The 16933-nt window shown below is 53.6% G+C and overlaps 1 protein-coding gene across 1 annotated transcript; it reads right to left on the reverse strand.

Moving 5' to 3' along the window:
* Window positions 1–5952: 5952 nt before the first annotated feature.
* Window positions 5953–11424, reverse strand: SPC24 (SPC24 component of NDC80 kinetochore complex). Its single transcript, XM_048227106.2, has 5 exons — window positions 11235–11424; window positions 7170–7314; window positions 6935–7039; window positions 6749–6825; window positions 5953–6157 (listed from the first exon to the last, which is right to left on the reverse strand). Exons 1-5 carry the CDS (start codon window positions 11392–11394, stop codon window positions 6051–6053), a joined length of 594 nt encoding a protein of 197 aa, XP_048083063.2. The 5' UTR covers window positions 11395–11424; the 3' UTR covers window positions 5953–6050.
* Between the last annotated feature and the right edge of the window lie 5509 nt (window positions 11425–16933).

A 16933-nucleotide genomic window follows, 5' to 3' on the forward strand; every position in this document is an offset into this window, starting at 1 on the left:
GCCCCTGAATTAGACGCTTAAATATGGTTAAGATGGTAAATTTGATGTTATGTATATTGGAACACAATTTAATACTAACTGGTAATGTTTTTAAAGACCAAATCGGGGAACAATGAGGCAGCCAGAAATAAGCAACAGTGTAGGGTAGGGCTGATGTTCCTGGAACCCAGGAAGGAGCTGGTGGGAGCCTCCCTTGGAGACACTGTGTACAGCAGAAAAAAGGGAGAGTCAGCTTCTCCCCTCCTCCTGGTGCCCTCTCCCACCAGCGGCCCCCGTTGACTGAACACAACAGGACCTGGGGAATGGGGTCCCCTGCCTTACAGGGCAAAGGGAGGGAGAGCAGGAACAGGTTGGGAGGGGGCGACTCAGACAGTAGGGTGGGAAGGAGCACAACCTGGGCCAGGCCACCTAGGTTGAGATGGGTGACCTCGGGCCCACGAGAGCCTCAGTTTCCCCAACTGAACCTGGGGCCAGTGCTAATTCCCACTCCCAGGCTCAGAGCGTGTCGGAGGCTCTGCGCATGCCTGGAGAGGGACACCAGGAGCTGAGGGCCTGTTATCTTTTCTGTGTCCACAGGGTGGCACTTCCTTCCTTCCTTCCGCCTTTTGTCTTGGGAAGGTTCCAAAATGCCTCTGGGGGTGAAAACTGAACAGCCTGCACAGGAAGCGTCCAGGGCCCGCACGTGGGCGCTCGATAATTGTGTGATTGACTGATGCCATGCTCAGCCGCGTGGCAAACAGGGCAAATGAGCGTAAATGGCTTGGCAAACAGGAGGGGCCTGGAGGTGACCCGAGGATGCCTCCAGGGGAAGGTGGCAGGACGGTGGGGGGGGGGGGGTCCCTTGGCCAAGGGCACGCGTGAGATGATGGAAGCTTCTGGTATCTGGCTTTGGCTGTTTTCTGTTAAAGCACTGGTCACTGAAATCCTTCCTTGGCGCCCCCTGCATGTGGCAGGGAAATAGGAGCAAACCCTTCTCAGGCATTAATTCATCTGCTCAGTGTGGTCCTGAGGAGAGGACAGTAGCCAGCGCCCATTTCACAGATGGGAAAGGGGAAGCTCGGGTCACTGGGCTCAGCTGCCGCAGCTCCGGGGGGAGGGGTACCTAGTTGCCACCCTGTGGCTTTCCCTACTGACTGCGAGGGGTAGAGGGGATGGATTCTTAGGGCTCAGAACAGGGTGCCATATTGGAAGGCCCCAAGGCGGACCCCCCGGTCCGTGGACTCAGCCCCAGAGCACGGCAACGGTGCTGGTTGTGCAGGGTAGAGGCATTCTACAGCTTGGGACAGGGTGGGGGGCTGGCAGTCCTGTCCTCCTTGGCTCGGAGCACTCAGCAGCTCTGGCCAGGACAGGGTTGGCGGTGGGAGGAAGCTGCTCCCCTAAGCTTGGTACCCCCAACTCGTGTCCTCTGCTGCCCCCCCACCCCCACCCGGCAGCCCAAACCACAGCTGCCTGCGGTGAGTCAGGCTGGAGCCTGGGGGCTGAGCCCAGGTCCGAGGGGTAGAAGGGAGAGGGGAGAGGGGAGGGCTGCCCTCACCCAGCAGCCTCCCCAGCCAGCCCCTCCCCCACTGTGGGGGTCAGTGCCTCCTTCAGTCCCCCCAGGAAGTGAATTCTCCGATGAAGGGATGAGGGAGAGGCTGAGGGCTCGGACTGTGGGTGAGCCCTGGTCACATCAGCCACCCCACGGAGCGGGGCAGCTGGGGGGGGGTGGAGGCGGGGCAGCCCTGGGGACTCCTGGGTCTGGTCCAGCCCCCACTCCAGGCAGCTCGGGTTTCAGCCCTGCTTCCTGCCCTCGGTGGAGGGGCTCCCTCCTACTGGAGCCCCACCCTCCCAGGCCCAGCTGCTCTGCTTATCCCGGCCTTAGCTCCCACGCTGTGCCTGGGATGGAGGGGGGAACTTGGGGGCTCACAGCAAGAGCAGCCGCCTAGAAACATGGGGCTACTGCAAGGTGGCCTGTGCTAAAAGGCTGTCATCAGGCTCCCTTTTCCTGGGCCCCAACTCCTGTCCTGCCTGGAACCTGAAATCCTTTGTGGATCTTACTGGGGACTGCAGGCCCAGCGTGATCAAGCAACCACTCCCTACTTCCGGCCCTGTGGGATCAAGCCCCCTGCCTCAAGGTTCAGGCCTCACGGTTCCCGCAGGCCGCTTTGCTAGCCCTGAACTCCCACCTTTGCCCTTGCTGTTCCCTCTGCCTGAATCACAGTCCCCACGCTTTTGTCCCCTGGGGGGCTCAAGTCTGGGCTCCAATGACCCCTCCACCCCAGGGCCTCCTACAGAGCCCCCAACAGCAACAGCATTTATCACTAACTGAGAGCTGGAGTTCAGTGCCCAAACTCTGGGTCCACTTCAAACCCTGGCTCTGCCACTCATCAGCTGTGAGAACTTAACACAAATAACTGGTGTACTCTCTGTGACTCAGTTTCCTCCTTCTTGACCCATTAGTCTTGGCTTCCACTGGAGTATGGCTCCCTGATTTGGGGGGTGGCCCGGCGGGTCACAGATGCCCAGTCCACATTTCTGAGTCAGCCGGGGAGGCTGCGGGAGGTCCTGGGACCACACAGAGGGTCCCCAGGAACCCAAGCACTGTCATGAGGACACCCTGCAACCGGTCTTTCTGGCCCCTCCCCAGCCAGTCCAGAGAGATCAGGCCACGGCCTCACATCCAACCACGGAAGTTCGAATCCAGCCCTGGCCCCCTGAACCCCCGGCCCCCAGGCACACGCGCCGGCCTGCCCCTTGATCTATAAACTAGGAAGAGCTCTGACCACAGCTCACTCCGGGCCTGCGGGTGGGGGACACTGGGTGGACCCACCCACAGCGATAAAGGCCTGGGGGTTTAGAGGAAGCAGCTGAGTGGGCCCCTCGGGGGGCAGCCAGCTTGGGACTTGACCAGCGACTGCCCAGTGTGGGGGCCTGAGCTCTCCCGCACCATTCCCTGGGCTCTTTTCCCCAGAAACACCAATTACAAGCCAGGTCAGCTGGGCACTCGGACGTCTGGCTCACGGCCACCTCTCCGTGATGGCTTTATCTGGAACGTCAGCGGTACGGTTCCAACAACACAGGCGTGGTTTCGTCATTGCTTGGCCTCTTTCTACCCGGGGAACCTTGAGAAAGGGCCCCACCTCGGAGCCCGTTTCTCACCGGCGAAGCCGAGAGGCTCCTCCATGGACCCCACAGCCCCACTGTGGGGGTTCAGACTCCAGCCGTGTCACTGTCCTGTGACCAGACCGTTCCATGCCTGGCACCCCATCTATAAGATGAATACTCTACTGGCTTGGGATGGCGCTGGGCCCGCGCTGGCCCTGACGGGGTGCAGGAGGAGGAGGGGGGTCCAGCCCCAGCGGTAGGGGCACAAGGGCAGGGACCTGGCTCCCCACTGCCCGGGCCTGGGGACCCGAATCTCGCTTCTCCCTCGGCCGGGCTGGGCCAAACACTCAGCAGGCCTGTGGCCAGCGTCCAGAATTCAAGAGCTGGTGACCAGTGCCGGGTGGCTCACAGAGGAAGGCCGCACAGGAGCGGGGGTAGGGGTGCACACTGGAGGCTGTGGGCCTGAGGCTGTCCTGCCGGCTGTCCCAGGCATGCAGCCAGCCCCGGGCGGTGAGTCAGAGCGCAGGCATGCAGAGGGCCAGGGCCTCTCCAGGCCCCTGTGGGCTCAGGCACCTCCCTGAACCCGCCCGCCAGGCCGCGTTCCTTACCCGCTTGCTCACTCCTTGGGCCAGTCCCGGGGGGCTGCCTGCGTAGACAGAGGTACACGGCCACTCTGCGCCTGGGTTCACATAGCCTCCCTGAAGGGACCTTCTTCCTCTTGGGGAAACCGATCTCCAAGCAGGCCAAAATCTCGTTGGCCCCCTCCCAGAACCAAGCAAAGCAACTGCTTAGAGGAAGAGCAGGCCCATGGAGGGCTTTAGGGCCTGGGCCTGGGCCAAGGGCACTCACAGGCTCTGGTCCATAACAGCCTCCGCCCACACCTGCTTGCCGTCCCAGGCACTCTGCGCCCGCGGCCTTGATAGTCTGCGGGTTTGCTCGCCCACTGCAAGGATGCACGCCTCCCTGCCTTCCCCGAGCTCCCAGCCACACTGGGTTGACCCTCACATGCTCTCGGGCCGCTGGGGCGGGGCGCACTCCCAACACCTTCCCCCGCCTGGTGGAGCAGGTGGAGGCCAGTGTGTGCGCAGGAACGCCCATCAGGGTGACAGCAGCTTCTCCGTCGACCACGTGTGGAGGCCTGGCTGGGTCTTGGCTGAGGCAGCAAGGGGGGGGTACGCTGCCTCATGCGTGCTCCATGTTTGTCATGACTGAGGGGGTGCTCCTGGCATCTAGGGGGTGGGGGCCAGGAATGCTGCTAAATGTCCTGCAACGTCCAGGACAGCCTGTACCACGGAGAACGACTGGCCCCGATGTCCCTGAGGTGGGAAAACCCTGGTCAAGTTCAAGTCTTTTGCCCTTTGGAAGCCCATGGTACAAACAGGACGCTCTGTGCCCATCTCCTGCCAGAAAAGACCCTACCGATCTTAAAAATGAAAACAGCTCAGGAGCGCTTGTGAGAACACTTACTCGAACACGTAAAGCCAAGCCCTTGGCATAAAAACAGGGCCTCTGAGGTTCTGGGAATCTTTGTGAACTGAATGAACTGGTCCATCTCCCTAGAGCCTGACAGGCAGGCTTCCTTGACCCAGAACCTCCAAGGGTGACCTGAGCGGACTGTGTCTAGTGCCCATGATGTGCTCAGATGCTGCTAGAACTTACTCTTACTGCTGCCTCTGCCTAGAAGGCCTCCTCGCCAATTAAAAAACACTGTAACATTGCACCCACTAGAAATAATTCAGTTACGTGGACGTGCACGAAATCCCAGACCAGCGGACCCAGAGGCTCGTGTGACCGTAGCAAATCTGACCAGGCTGTACGTAGCAGGCAACCAGTCAGATGTGAGGGGAACCCACTTCCTGTTCTCTACCCTCAGGCAGGCAGGCTGGCCATATGCTTCTCCTTCTTCGTGGAACCCCAAATCACTGATTTGGGGGGAAGGGGACACATAGATTGGCCTGGGCTGTGGGCTGCCTCAGTTAGATTTACTTTAGCTGTGGGGCGCCTGGCTGGCTCGGTCAGTGGGGCACGCAACTCTTGATCTCAGGGTTGTGAGTTCGAGCCCCATGTTGGGTGTGTAGAGATTATAAATAAATAAACTAAAAACAAAACAAAAAAACAGTGGCCCACACAAACATAGACAAGTCCAGTGCTGGGGCGCCTGTGTGGTTCAGTCCGTTAAGTGTCTGACTTTTGATCTCAGTTCAGGTCTGGATCACAGGGTCATGAGTTCAAGCCCCATACTGGGCTCTATGATCCGTGTGCAGCATACTTAAAAAAAAAAAAAGACCAGGGGCTCCTGGGTGGCTCAGTTGGTTAAGCGTCCACTCTTGATTTTGGCTCAGGTCATGATCTCAGGTTCGTGGGGCTGAGCTCTGCATCGGGCTCTGTGCTCCGCCAAGAGTGTACTTGTCCCTCTCCCTCTGCTCCTCCCCCTGTTCACACTCTCTCTCTCAAATAAATAAATAAATAAATAAAATCTTAAAAAAAAAAAAAAAGTCCAGTGGTGCTGATACCCAGTTCCACGGTCATCAGGGAACCAGGCTCCCATCGACCCTAGATTGCATCCCTCCTTACGTATGCCGACGGGACTGCCAGGGCTCCAGCCACCGCCTCCAAATTCCAGCTCTGGGCCCACAGTGGCACTCAAGGATATTCCCTGAGTCAATACAAAAGGGCCCAACTTGCATCACAAATGACAAAGATGCAGGATGAGTCATCGCACACTACGGCACCATTTGCACAGCATGGCCACGGAGGAGAAGCCGCGGGTCCGGCCCCGAGGGCAATCCTCCGTGGTTACCTAGCCAAGGCCAGGCCAGCACTGAGGCCGAAGGCCAAAAGAAATCCAGTAAAAGAAACCCACTTGTGTATAAACATTTAATGTTCAGCTCATCTGACCACTGAGGCACCGACCCCCCACCACGGCTGATTCGTGCTGTGTGCAGATGTGGCCTTGAGACTCCCGGCTACCAGTCCGTGTCCACCAGGCTCCAGAGGTAGTCGCTGATGAACTTCTTGGACAGCTGGGTGCTGTCCAGGTGGATAGGCTGGGCGACACTGGGGCCGTGATGGACTGAGGGCACAGATGTAAGGAAGCCAGACACACACAGCCCCCCCCCGCCCCTGGGACCCCACCATCCGTCTCTGGAACTTTCCATCTTCCCAAACTGAATCTCTGTCCCCATGGGACATGGACTCCCCTCCCCCTCCCCCTGCCATCTACTTCCTATCTCTGTGGCTTTGACTCTTCTAGGGACCTCCTGTCCGTGGAATGAGACAGCAGTTCATTTTTGTGTCTGGCTGGTTTCACTTATCACGTCCTCCAGGTACATCTATGTTCTAGCATGTGCCACAGCGTCCTCCCTTTCTAAGGTGGAATGCTACCTTGTGGCATGGACACACCCCAGTGTGCTTACCCAGCAATCTGCCGCTCGATCACTGGCTTGCTCCCACCTTTTGGCTGTTGGGACCAATGCAGTCATGAACACAGGTGTACAAATACCCATTCGAGTCCCTGCTTTCCATTTTTTTGTGTTTATACCCAGAAGGGGGACTGCGGGAGCCTCTGGGGATTTGGGGGACCTGCGGACTGCTGTCCACAGTGGCTCCACACCCACATCGCCACCAGCGGCGCACAGGGCTCCACGTTCTCCGCAAAGGATACTGCCTTTGACCATCCCCGGCTCACTCTCATAGTCCCACTCAATCTTGCTAATCCGGTGATAAAGTTGAGCCACATACCTGTAGGAGAACACAAAAAAGAGACGGAGAGAAAAGAAAGTCACCCCACATAGCGGCAGGACCGCGCCAGCCACGGGCACGCGCCACCCCGCGCACTGGAGGGACCTACACGGCTGAAGGGATGGTGACGGTCGTGTCTTCGTCAACTTCCCTCTCCTGTCTCTCCAGACTGGCCTCGATCTCCTTGAGCTCCTCCAGCTCTCGGGTGAGCTGAGTAAAGCAGGCGGTTAAGGTCACCTCGCTCTGGAGGGGGGCTGCCCGCACTAATGCCAGCTGTGGGGGGCCCAGGGCCCCTGGCTCCAAGCCCAGAGATTCGCCGTCCGCGCACACACAGGGAAGGATATAGGAGGCTGGCCTTCAGACGGGTGTTGTCCTCGCCGGCCTTCTGAAGCTCCGCTTGGAGCTGCTGCAACTCGACACCCCCCTGGTGAGCCCGCTCCTTTGCATCAAGAAGGCTCTGGGCCACTTCTTCCTCCATGGCCAGGATCTCTGGGGGGGGGGTGGGGGAGAGAAGCCTGAGGCCCTTCAAAGCGGTTTCTCCAGGGTCTGCCCTTGCCCCAGAAGAGCCTGAGGACAAAGGCGGGAGGGGGGGGGGTTTCATGTGCCCGAGGCCTCAGCCACTCCTCACTTCCCTGTCTATGGTTCCCCAACCTGCTGGTCCGATTTCCAAAAGCCCACCACCCACTTCCACCCGGACCTTGCAAAAGTGCTTCCATTTCACCAAAACACATTTGAATCCACCAAAAAAAACCGAACGAATGAATGAATAATGAAATCAATCAACCAATCAATCCAGTCCTTCTTTGCATACCTGGTCTTAACTTACAATGTCACGGTCAACCTTGTTGCCCAAGCAAGAAGCTTGGCACTCACTTTCCACATCCAATCAGTGATCCAGGCCTGGCCAGTCCCCTCCTCCTGGCCAGCAGCAACCCCTTCACAGGTCCCTCCAGGACCACCCAAACAGCCTCCCCCTCACTCCCCGCTTTGGTCTCTCCTGTTGCCAATCCCTTCTGCTCTCTGCCTCCAGTGCAGCTGCCTTACCAAATGTGAAGTCTCTTCCCTGCTCAAAGACTACCCATGGCTCCCTAGTGTCTCCAAGATAAGGACCAGGTCCCTCCGAGCATCTTCAACTTCCCTGACAGCCTTTCTCCCTGCTTTTCACCCCACCATAGACTCTTCTCTCTGCTCTGGCCATAAAGACACCTCATCATTCTGCAAACAACCCCCATTTTTCACAGGCCCGGGCCTCCACCTGCCTGTCCTCTGTGGGATGCCGCTGTGCTCCTGCCCATTGTGCACTCCTGGACCCAGCCTTCAAGACCTCTTGGGCAACGCACAACTCGAGCAGCTGGACACTCTCCTCTCCCCCCTAGGGTGCGGCCATGGTTCCATGACAGCCCCTCCAGCACAGAACGATTCATTCCTCCTCTTTCTTCCTCGAATCAGGGATTGCATCTTACATGCACCATAGATTGCCAGCACCTACTCAGAATAAACATGCTTTGAACAAAACATCCAGAAAGATCAAAAACACCCTAACAAGGTTACCATGTTCCTTCCCAGAGAGCTGGAGAAACCCTCCAACTCAGAGAAGGCACAGATGGAAATGCTTCCCCAAGAGCTGGCGTTTAAGTGTTTACAAACTTACATTAAGTTAATTTTTCATCAAAATATTACATGTATATGGCTGTGAAAATTTAAACACATACAGGCACCCCCCTCCCAGCCTCTCCACCCCTCTGAAGCAGCCACTTTCAACTCATCGCTGTTTTCTCTGGCATTGACCTTCACATTTCTAAATAATTTGCTTATGCTGCTATTTCTTGATTTATCTGTTTTAAACAGTGCCTGCTGATTTCCTGTTAGGATAGCTGAGGGTCTGGCTCTCTTCTGCAGCCTTCCTGCCCCTTCTCCCCTCACCCTCCCCACAGACAGCTGAGTCTCCTTGGATTCTTCCCTGGGAGTACCCTCCTCCCTCACAAGCCCTGCCCCCATGGAGAGGTGAAGGACAGAAGCCCCAAGATAGTCAGTGACTTGTCCACAGGCACTTTGGTCTGAGGCCTGGATCGGAACTGGATCCCAGCTCCCTGGTACCCTGCCTCTTGTCTCCCCAGCCTCAACTCCATCCGTTCTGCTAAAATTCAGGCAGTCTGGGTGATGCCATCTTCTCCCCAAACCATCAATGGAGGGGGAGTGAATGGAGTGGGGAGGAGAGAGAAGAGAGAAAAAAGAGAGAGGAGGAGGAGAGAAGGGGAAGACTCTGACTGGGGCATCCACCACACTTAGAACAACCTCCGAACTCCTCCTGGGGGCTCACTGCCGGCAGGGTCTGGCTCTGGCAGACCCCACCTTCACCACTTTCTCCTGGGTTTCCAAGTTCACTCTCACCTCATGACCTTGGCATCTGCAGTCGCCTCTGCCAGGAACACTCTTCCCCCAAGCCATCCCCTGCCTAGCTTCTAGGTCATTTCAGTCTCAAGCCAAACAGCATCTCTGCATGAAACCTAACTGTAAAAAGGCATTTAAAAAAAACCCTGGCACCAAAACCACTGCGGAAAACTGGATGACAGTTACTCAAAAAATTAAATATCAAATTACCATGTGATCTAGCAATTCCACTTTTGGGAAAATACAAAAAAAGAATTGAAAGCAGGGACCCAAGGAGATATTTGCACACTCATGTTCATGGCAGCATTATTCACAATAGCTGGGGGCTGGAAGCTACCAACTGTCCATCAATGGATAAATGGACAAAGAAAATGAGGTATGTCCATACACTGGAATATTATTCAGAAAGGAAATTCGCTACAACATGGATGAATCCACAAAACATTTTGTTAAGTAAGGGATGCCTGAGTGACTCAGTCAGTTAAGCACATGCCTTCAGCTCAGGTCACGATCCCAGGGTCCTGGGATCATTGAGTCCCACATGGGGTTCCCTGTTCAGCAGGGAGTCTGCTTCTCCCTTTGCCTCTGCCTGCTGCTCCTCCTGCCTGTGTGCTCTCTCCCTCTTCATCAAAATAAATAAAATCTTAAAAAAAAAAAACCAACACTGTGCTAAGCGAAATAAGCCAGACACGAACTGTAAAAATAATAATAATAAAAAGAAAATAAGCCAGACACAAAATTCCAGGATTCCACTTTATATGAGGTTCCTACAATAGTCAAATTCATGGAGACAGGAAGCAGAATGGTGAGTGCCAGGGGCTGGGAGGGGGGGGAAATGGGGAGTCAGTGTTTAATGAGTACAGTTTCAGTTGGGGATAATGAAAATGTTCTGGAGACGGACAGTGGGGATGGCTGCACAATGACGTGAATGTGATGTTAACCACACACTGAACTGGACACTTAAAAATGGCTAAAATGGTAAGTCTTCTATCAATTTTACAACCAAAAAATAAATAAATAAATAAATAAATAAATCGTAGCTTTAAAAGCAATAAAAATCTGGCACTGAGAAGAACAGAAACAATGAGTGCTATCAGCGGTCCCATTTCACAGATGAGGACACTGAGGCTTGAGAGGGCAACCACTGGACTGGGGCCACAGGGCTCATGAGTCACCTGAAATCCCGGCTGGAGGCTGGGCAAGCCCCTCTCACCTGTGGGAGAGGCTTGATCTAGCCCTCTCTGCAGCATTTTAAGATATTTATTAGCAAAGCTTTATTCCCTTAGCTTTAAGAGTCTTACATTTGATGGTGTCTTCGATTCCACATAAATTGTATTATCTATCCACTGTTCTCTCCACCTAAAGCAGGCGCCACCTTACTAGCACCAACTTATTTAATCTTCACCATAGCCCTGGATCCCTCCCAAGCCTCCTTGGGGTTTCTGCTAAAACATCATCTTTTCAGAAGGCTTTCGCTGACCCGCCCCAAAACATCACCACTCTGTCCTATATATCTCCTTATTCCATTACCTCCTGACTTACCCATTTTCCTTGTTTATCCTCTGACCTCCCCTCGCTAGCATTAAGAACCCTCTAAGGGATTTTGTCTGTTTTGCTCTCTGCTTCCAACCCAGGGCTGGCACTCTACCTGGCACACAGCAGGTGCTCAATAAAACAGCTGACCAACCTCAGTAAGTAGGGATGCTGGGAGTAAAACCCAGCGCTTTGACTCCTGAGCTCCACTTCGGACCCTGAGTTCCCCCAGCTCCTGCTCACGAAACGCTCAGAATTGGGCCAGACACTGCGAACTCCTATATTCACCAACTAACTCCCTGGGAGGTGGCTGCCATTCTGAAGCCCATTTCATGGGCGGGGAAACTGAGGCTCAGAGAGGGCAGCGTCCATGGGAGAATAGGGCACAGATGGGGGCGCCCAGGAGGGAGGGTTTCCAGGCGGATCTGCCACCCCCTGCCATCACGTGGGCCCGGGTCCCGGCCGCCCCCGGCCCCAGCCCTGACCTCGCAGCCGTTGCTCGGCGCTGTCTTGCGTCTCTAGCAGCCGCTCCACGACCTGTTCGTGGCGTCCCAGCAGCCGCCGTTGCTGCGCCTCCGCGCGGTTGGCGCCTAACAGGCTCAGCAGCCCTTGGCTCACCTCTTCCATGTCGCGGAAGGCCGCCATGACTACTCCAGGACCATTCCCGCGCAAACTTAACTGCCCTCAGGGCACGCCCCTTTTCCGAAGAGTTCCGTTTCCATTGGCTTGATCCTCCATCAGTCATCAGGGAACGGGCTGGAGGTAGCTTCAGGTCTGGCCTAGTGCGCCTGCGCCGACTCCTCCGTCAGTCTCCGGCAATGGCCAATCGGCGCAGGGAGGGGGGTGTGTCTGCCTGCGGGAGTCCTCCGTGATGCGCCTGCGCAGGCTGGAAAACGTCTGGCAGATACTGAAGCTGTTTGTCTCCTTAGCTATAGACAGCCAGCTGCATCCAGGGCGGGGTTCTGGGGGCGAAGCCTTGGATTGCATTTCGTGGAGCTGACGTTTCTATAGAGTGTGCGTGGGGTACTCACAACGTAATAAATACATAAATTCCAGAAGAGCCTGCATAGCAAAATGGAGTCTGCAACCAGATTTATGGGGTTCGAATCCCACTTACTAGCTTTGTTACCCTGGGCAAATGACTTCATCCCTCTGTGTCTCCCTTTCCTCCTCAGTAAAATGGGGGTCATAATAGTACCGACTTAGGGGTTGGCGTGAGGATTAAGCGAGGACGGTGCTGGGTATTCAGTGAGCACTATATTAAGGCATTAAATAAAACCTACGTAGAACACTAGCAGGTGAGATAGCCAGCCTCACTGGCACCAAACACCATGCTGTGTCAAAGGTTATAGTAGAGAAAAGAAAAGTCCTAGGGGTGCCCATTTACGTGACAAATTTCTCAAACCGAGGTAAAAAATCAATTCAGCAGGTCATGACCAGCATTTTCTACAAAATACAATGGGGGAAAAATCAGTGCATTGTGTACAGAAAGTTAAGTATTGTTTTGGGAAACTCCAAAATCTCCATTTGTGTACTGGGTGTGACAGATTATATTTTCCCAAAAAATGGCAACGGAAATAGTTCCAACCTTGCCACTCCCTGTCAAGAGGCAGACTTTCATTCTCCTTTTGAACTTCAGCAGGACTTTGTGCAACAAATAAAATGTGGCAGAAAGGAGACTGAATTGTGAGCCTCGGTCAGAAGCTAGGATGCAGCTTCTGCCTGGTGCTAGCTGTGCTCTCTTGCTCTCTTGCCCTCTCCCAGTTTTGGGATACTCATTCTCAGAGCCCAGCTGCCATGTTGTGAGGAACCCAAGGTGCTGTAAAGAGTCTCCCAGATGAGGTCGCAGCAGAGGCCAGTATCAACCACCAGACAAGTGAGTGAGCACTGAAATGATTTCAGCCCCCCAGCCTTCGAGCCATCCCAGCTGACACCAAGAGGAGCAGAGATGAGCTGTCCCCACCAAGCTCTGCTCAAACTGCAGATCTGTGAGCAAGATCAATGCCATTGCTTAAAGGTAGTAAATTTGGGAATAATCTGTTATGCAGCCGTTAACACCTGGGCTGCTGGGTCACGGGTGAAATTTCCGTCTTACTGTAGGTCACATGAAAAACACTGAAGGCCACTGCTCTAGTGGCAAGACCTCACAATAACAAGGAAACAAACGAACAGGATCATTTTCGAGAGGAACATGTGCTTTGAAGGCACTCCAGCAGGGTCTAGGAGAGCGTCACTGGAGTTGGGGGCAGGGAAGGAAGTGACTTGAGGCTATGTGGTCAGGGACAGGGATGGACTCCCCCGGCAGGGGACATATGAACCATGAACCGGGATCTGAGTGATAAAAAGATGTTGGGAAACCAGCGCCAGGCAGAAGAAAGAGCCTGTGCAAAGGACAGTGAAGTGGGGAAATTTTTAGTTTGTTTAAGGAATACTGAGGAGGTCCGAGTGGCTGGAGTGCAGTAGGGAGAGGGTTTCCAGGGGCCCTGAAACTTGATTCGGTATAACAGGAAGCATTGGAAGGCACTGAGTAGGAGAGCGCTATGGAGTGGACTGGCTTCCAGATCTTCCGGCGTCCAGAGAACTTTGGGGCCGGCTGGATATGCGGAATGAGGAAAAGGAAGAAGCTGCTTCCTGGGTGTTGTGGCCCAAACATCTGGATGGGTGGTGGTGCTTGTGGCCAAGAGGGGGAGGAACAGGCATGGCGGGAGGGGCTCCATGAAGTGAAAGGTTTAGGGAAGTTCTTAGTAGCTGGGGAATGGCCGCATGGAACTATCAAGAAGGTGGTGGCTTGGCTCTGAGTCTATAGAGACACTCAGGCTGGGAATGAAAAGCCAGTGGTCCAGATGCAGATGACACCAGGTGCCACCACCATGGGAGAGACTAAGGAGGAGGGGGTCCAAGGATCAAGCACTGAGATCCTCCGACCGTAGAAATTGTAGAAAAGAGGAGAAGCCAGCAGAACAGAGACGGCACAGCCACGGAGGAAGGAGAGAGGCTACCACAGAGCGGTCAGGAAATGTGGTTTTGATTGACCATCAGGACTCTGACAGGTCCCTGACCCCACACCTGGGGCCACCTTCTTCCTCAGAGCTTTTTTAAGTTTTTTTTTTTTTAAGTTTTAAGTTTTATTTATTTAAGTCATCGCTACACCCCACACGGGGCTTGAACTCACGACCCTGAGATCAAAAGTCGAGTGCTCTTTTCCGGGTGCCCCCAGAGCTCACTTTCAAGGGACTGTTTTTTGTGACGCCCCCAGGGCTGTTTTTATATTTTTACAGCAGTCATGGGGCTGGGAACACCCTTAGGGCTGATAGGTTGATTTAGTCTTACCCAGCTCACAGATCGCTTTGAAATCTGATCAAAGCAGGGACACAGGCTCTTCCTCGAAAAACGCATGCCACATCCACGCACGTTTGGATTTTGTGCGTTATTTGGGGTTTAGGACCCCAGAAGGCCATCTCCAGATGGTTAGGTTAAGAAGCTCCCCGGCCTTTGTCTCATGGGGTAGCTAGCACTCTCACGGAAACATCAGTGGGCGTGGAGTTGGGTCCCCAGAGTCAGCACTCACTGAGAGCAACGCTCACCTCCTGTTGGCTGAGCATTTATGCTAGGATTGGTATGTCACCCTGGGCTGTGCGACCTTTGGTGGCAGGGGCTCACATTCTCGTGACTAAAGGTGGTGGATTACTTAACGATGCAGAGTGAAATAATGAGATAAGACCTCAGGGGTTCAGTTTCTGGTTCTGCAGATTACCTGTGACCTTGGCAAGCTCTGAACCTTTCTAAACCATGGGCTAATGATAGCTCTCTCTTATCAACTGGGGTGGGCTGTTCACGAGATAAGCCATTTGGGATTGCACAACCGTAGCCGGACAGATACAAATGCTCCCGCCAAAAAAGGTCACTCACCTCCCTTCCAAAAAGCAAAGCAAAAACTACTTCACAACCATTAGGATGGGGACTATTTAAAAAAAAAAAAAGTATTTGTGGGGGCGGGGGGCTGGGGGGTGGTGGGGAAAAAATTGGAACCCTTGTGCATTGTGGGTAGGAATATAAAATGGTCCAGCCACTATGAAAAACAGTATGGCAGCTGCTCACAAAATTAAAAATGGAATAACCCAGCAATTTCCCTTCTGGGTATATAGCCCCAAAATTGAAAGCGAGAACTTGGAGATATTTCTACACCCAACATGATTTACAGTAGCCCAACAGGTGGACGGTTGGACGAAATGCAGTGTATCCATACGAAGGGATGTTATTCAGTCTTAAAAAGACAATTCCGACAGATGTGACACGGATGAACCTTGAGGACGTTGTGCTAACTGAAGTAAGCTGGTCACAGAAAGACAACCACTGCATGATTGAACTTCTTTGAAGTCCCTCCAGTAATTAAATCCATAGAGACAGAAAGTGGACCAACAGTAGCCCGGTGGGGTGGGGGCCGGGGTGGTGAAGAGTCGGTGTTTAATGAGCACAGTTCCAGTTTGGGAAGAGGAAGGAGTCCTGGAGATGGACAGTGGGCGTGGTTACACAACAGTGTGAGTGTGCTTCATACCACTGAACTGGACACTTTAAAATGGCTTCGATGGGGGGCGCCTGGGTGGCTCAGTCAGTGGAGCGTGTGACTCTTGATCTCGGGGTTGTGAGTTCGATCCCCACATTGGGTGCAGAGATTACTTTAAAAAAAAATCTTTAAAAAATGCCTTACATGGTAAGCATCATGAATATTTTACAACTAAAAATAAAAACACATATATTAGAAAAAAGCAAAGCAAGAAGCCGGGTGGTGCTGAGGAACGGGGTCTTAAACACGAGCTGCACAAGCTCACAAAGACAACAAGATGGTCCCTGGAGACTGCTTGTGAGCAACAGTATTTTTTATTTCTGGAAGGCCTCTTGGCTCACAGACCCCTCTGGAAAACTGACAGGAGTAGACCTTCAGTTCAGAAATACATAACTTTACATAAATTTCCGGGACTTCCAAAACCTTCTGAAAGCCCCCCATGATCTCATGGTGGAAAGGTCCAGAGGAAAAACAGAGGAGAGGTAAGGAGAGCAATCTTCAGTCACCCCTGGGGGAAGTGAGGGGAGGGACCCAGGGACGGGCAGGGAGGATGCTCCACTTCCGGTCTTGGTGTCGCTGACGCAGGGATATTGTTTGCCAAAAGCCATAAAGCTATACACTTTTGTACGCGATCTGTGCACAAAACATATGCGTAGGATACCTCGATAAAAAATCAAACAGCAAAACAAAATTCTAAAGATCCAACCTATCCGAAAAAGGTGTGACGGGAGATAGCCCACCTTGTCGACGACAGCAGGCATTTCAACCAGTTGGGACCACAGCACCTTCCACTGTGCCAAACATTTCTGTATTTTTAGATTTTTGCCTTTTATGGTCACAATGAATTATTTTGTCACAAGGGAAAAAAAATCAGTAAAGATGTTTTCTGAGGTGTTCACAGCAGGTGTTCATTAAAACTTTCTGCGGGGAGCCTGGGTGGTACCGTCGGTTGAGCATCTGACTCTTGCTTTCGGCTCAAGTTCTGATCTTGGGGTTGCAGGACTGAGCCCCGTGTTGGGCTCTGCGCCCAGTGGAGTCTGCGTGGGACTCTCCCTCTCCCTCTGTCCCTCCTGCTCGTGCTCGCTCTAAATAAATAATATAAATAAATAAATCTTTAAAAAAACACAACTTTCTGCAAACGTGGCAATGTCCTGTATCTCCACAGTTTGATTCGGTGGCCACCAGGCACGTGTGGTTATGGAGCACAAATTAATTATAACTAATTTACATTTAAATGGAAATAACCACTTGGGACAGTGCCTGTGTCATGCAGAGAAGGGAGTTTACTGTATTATTCTTGTCACTTTCCTGTCGCTTTGAAGGTTGTTTCAAATAAGTCCATTTTAATTTTAATTTGATTTTTTTTTTGAAAGAACACCTGTGGGGCGGAGGGGCAGAGGGAGAGGGAGAGAGAGACTCCCGGAGCAGACTCCCCGCTGGACGTGGAGCCCGACACGGGGCTCCATCCCGTGACCCCGAGATCACGACCTGAGCCAAAACCGCGGCGTCGGACGCTTCACCGACCGAGCCACCCAGGCGCCCCCAAACCAGTCCATTTTTAAAGAGCGATCTATCTGAAAGCTTAAAGAGGAGCACAGTGAGACAAAGGCCAGACGCTGA

The sequence above is a fragment of the Ursus arctos genome, unplaced genomic scaffold, assembly GCF_023065955.2.
Source record: "Ursus arctos isolate Adak ecotype North America unplaced genomic scaffold, UrsArc2.0 scaffold_14, whole genome shotgun sequence".
Taxonomy (NCBI): Eukaryota; Metazoa; Chordata; class Mammalia; order Carnivora; family Ursidae; genus Ursus; species Ursus arctos.

Excerpts from the sequence above, each read along its gene's own strand:
- SPC24 (XM_048227106.2), bottom strand. The coding sequence starts at position 11,394 with ATGGCGGCCTTCCGCGACATGGAAGAGGTGAGCCAAGGGCTGCTGAGC. Across the intron at positions 7,040-7,169 it reads CGTCTGAAGGCCAGCCTCCT|TCAGCTCACCCGAGAGCTGG; the intron begins ATATCCTTCCCT and ends CGCCTGCTTTAC. Across the intron at positions 6,826-6,934 it reads GTCACCATCCCTTCAGCCGT|GTATGTGGCTCAACTTTATC; the intron begins GTAGGTCCCTCC and ends GTTCTCCTACAG.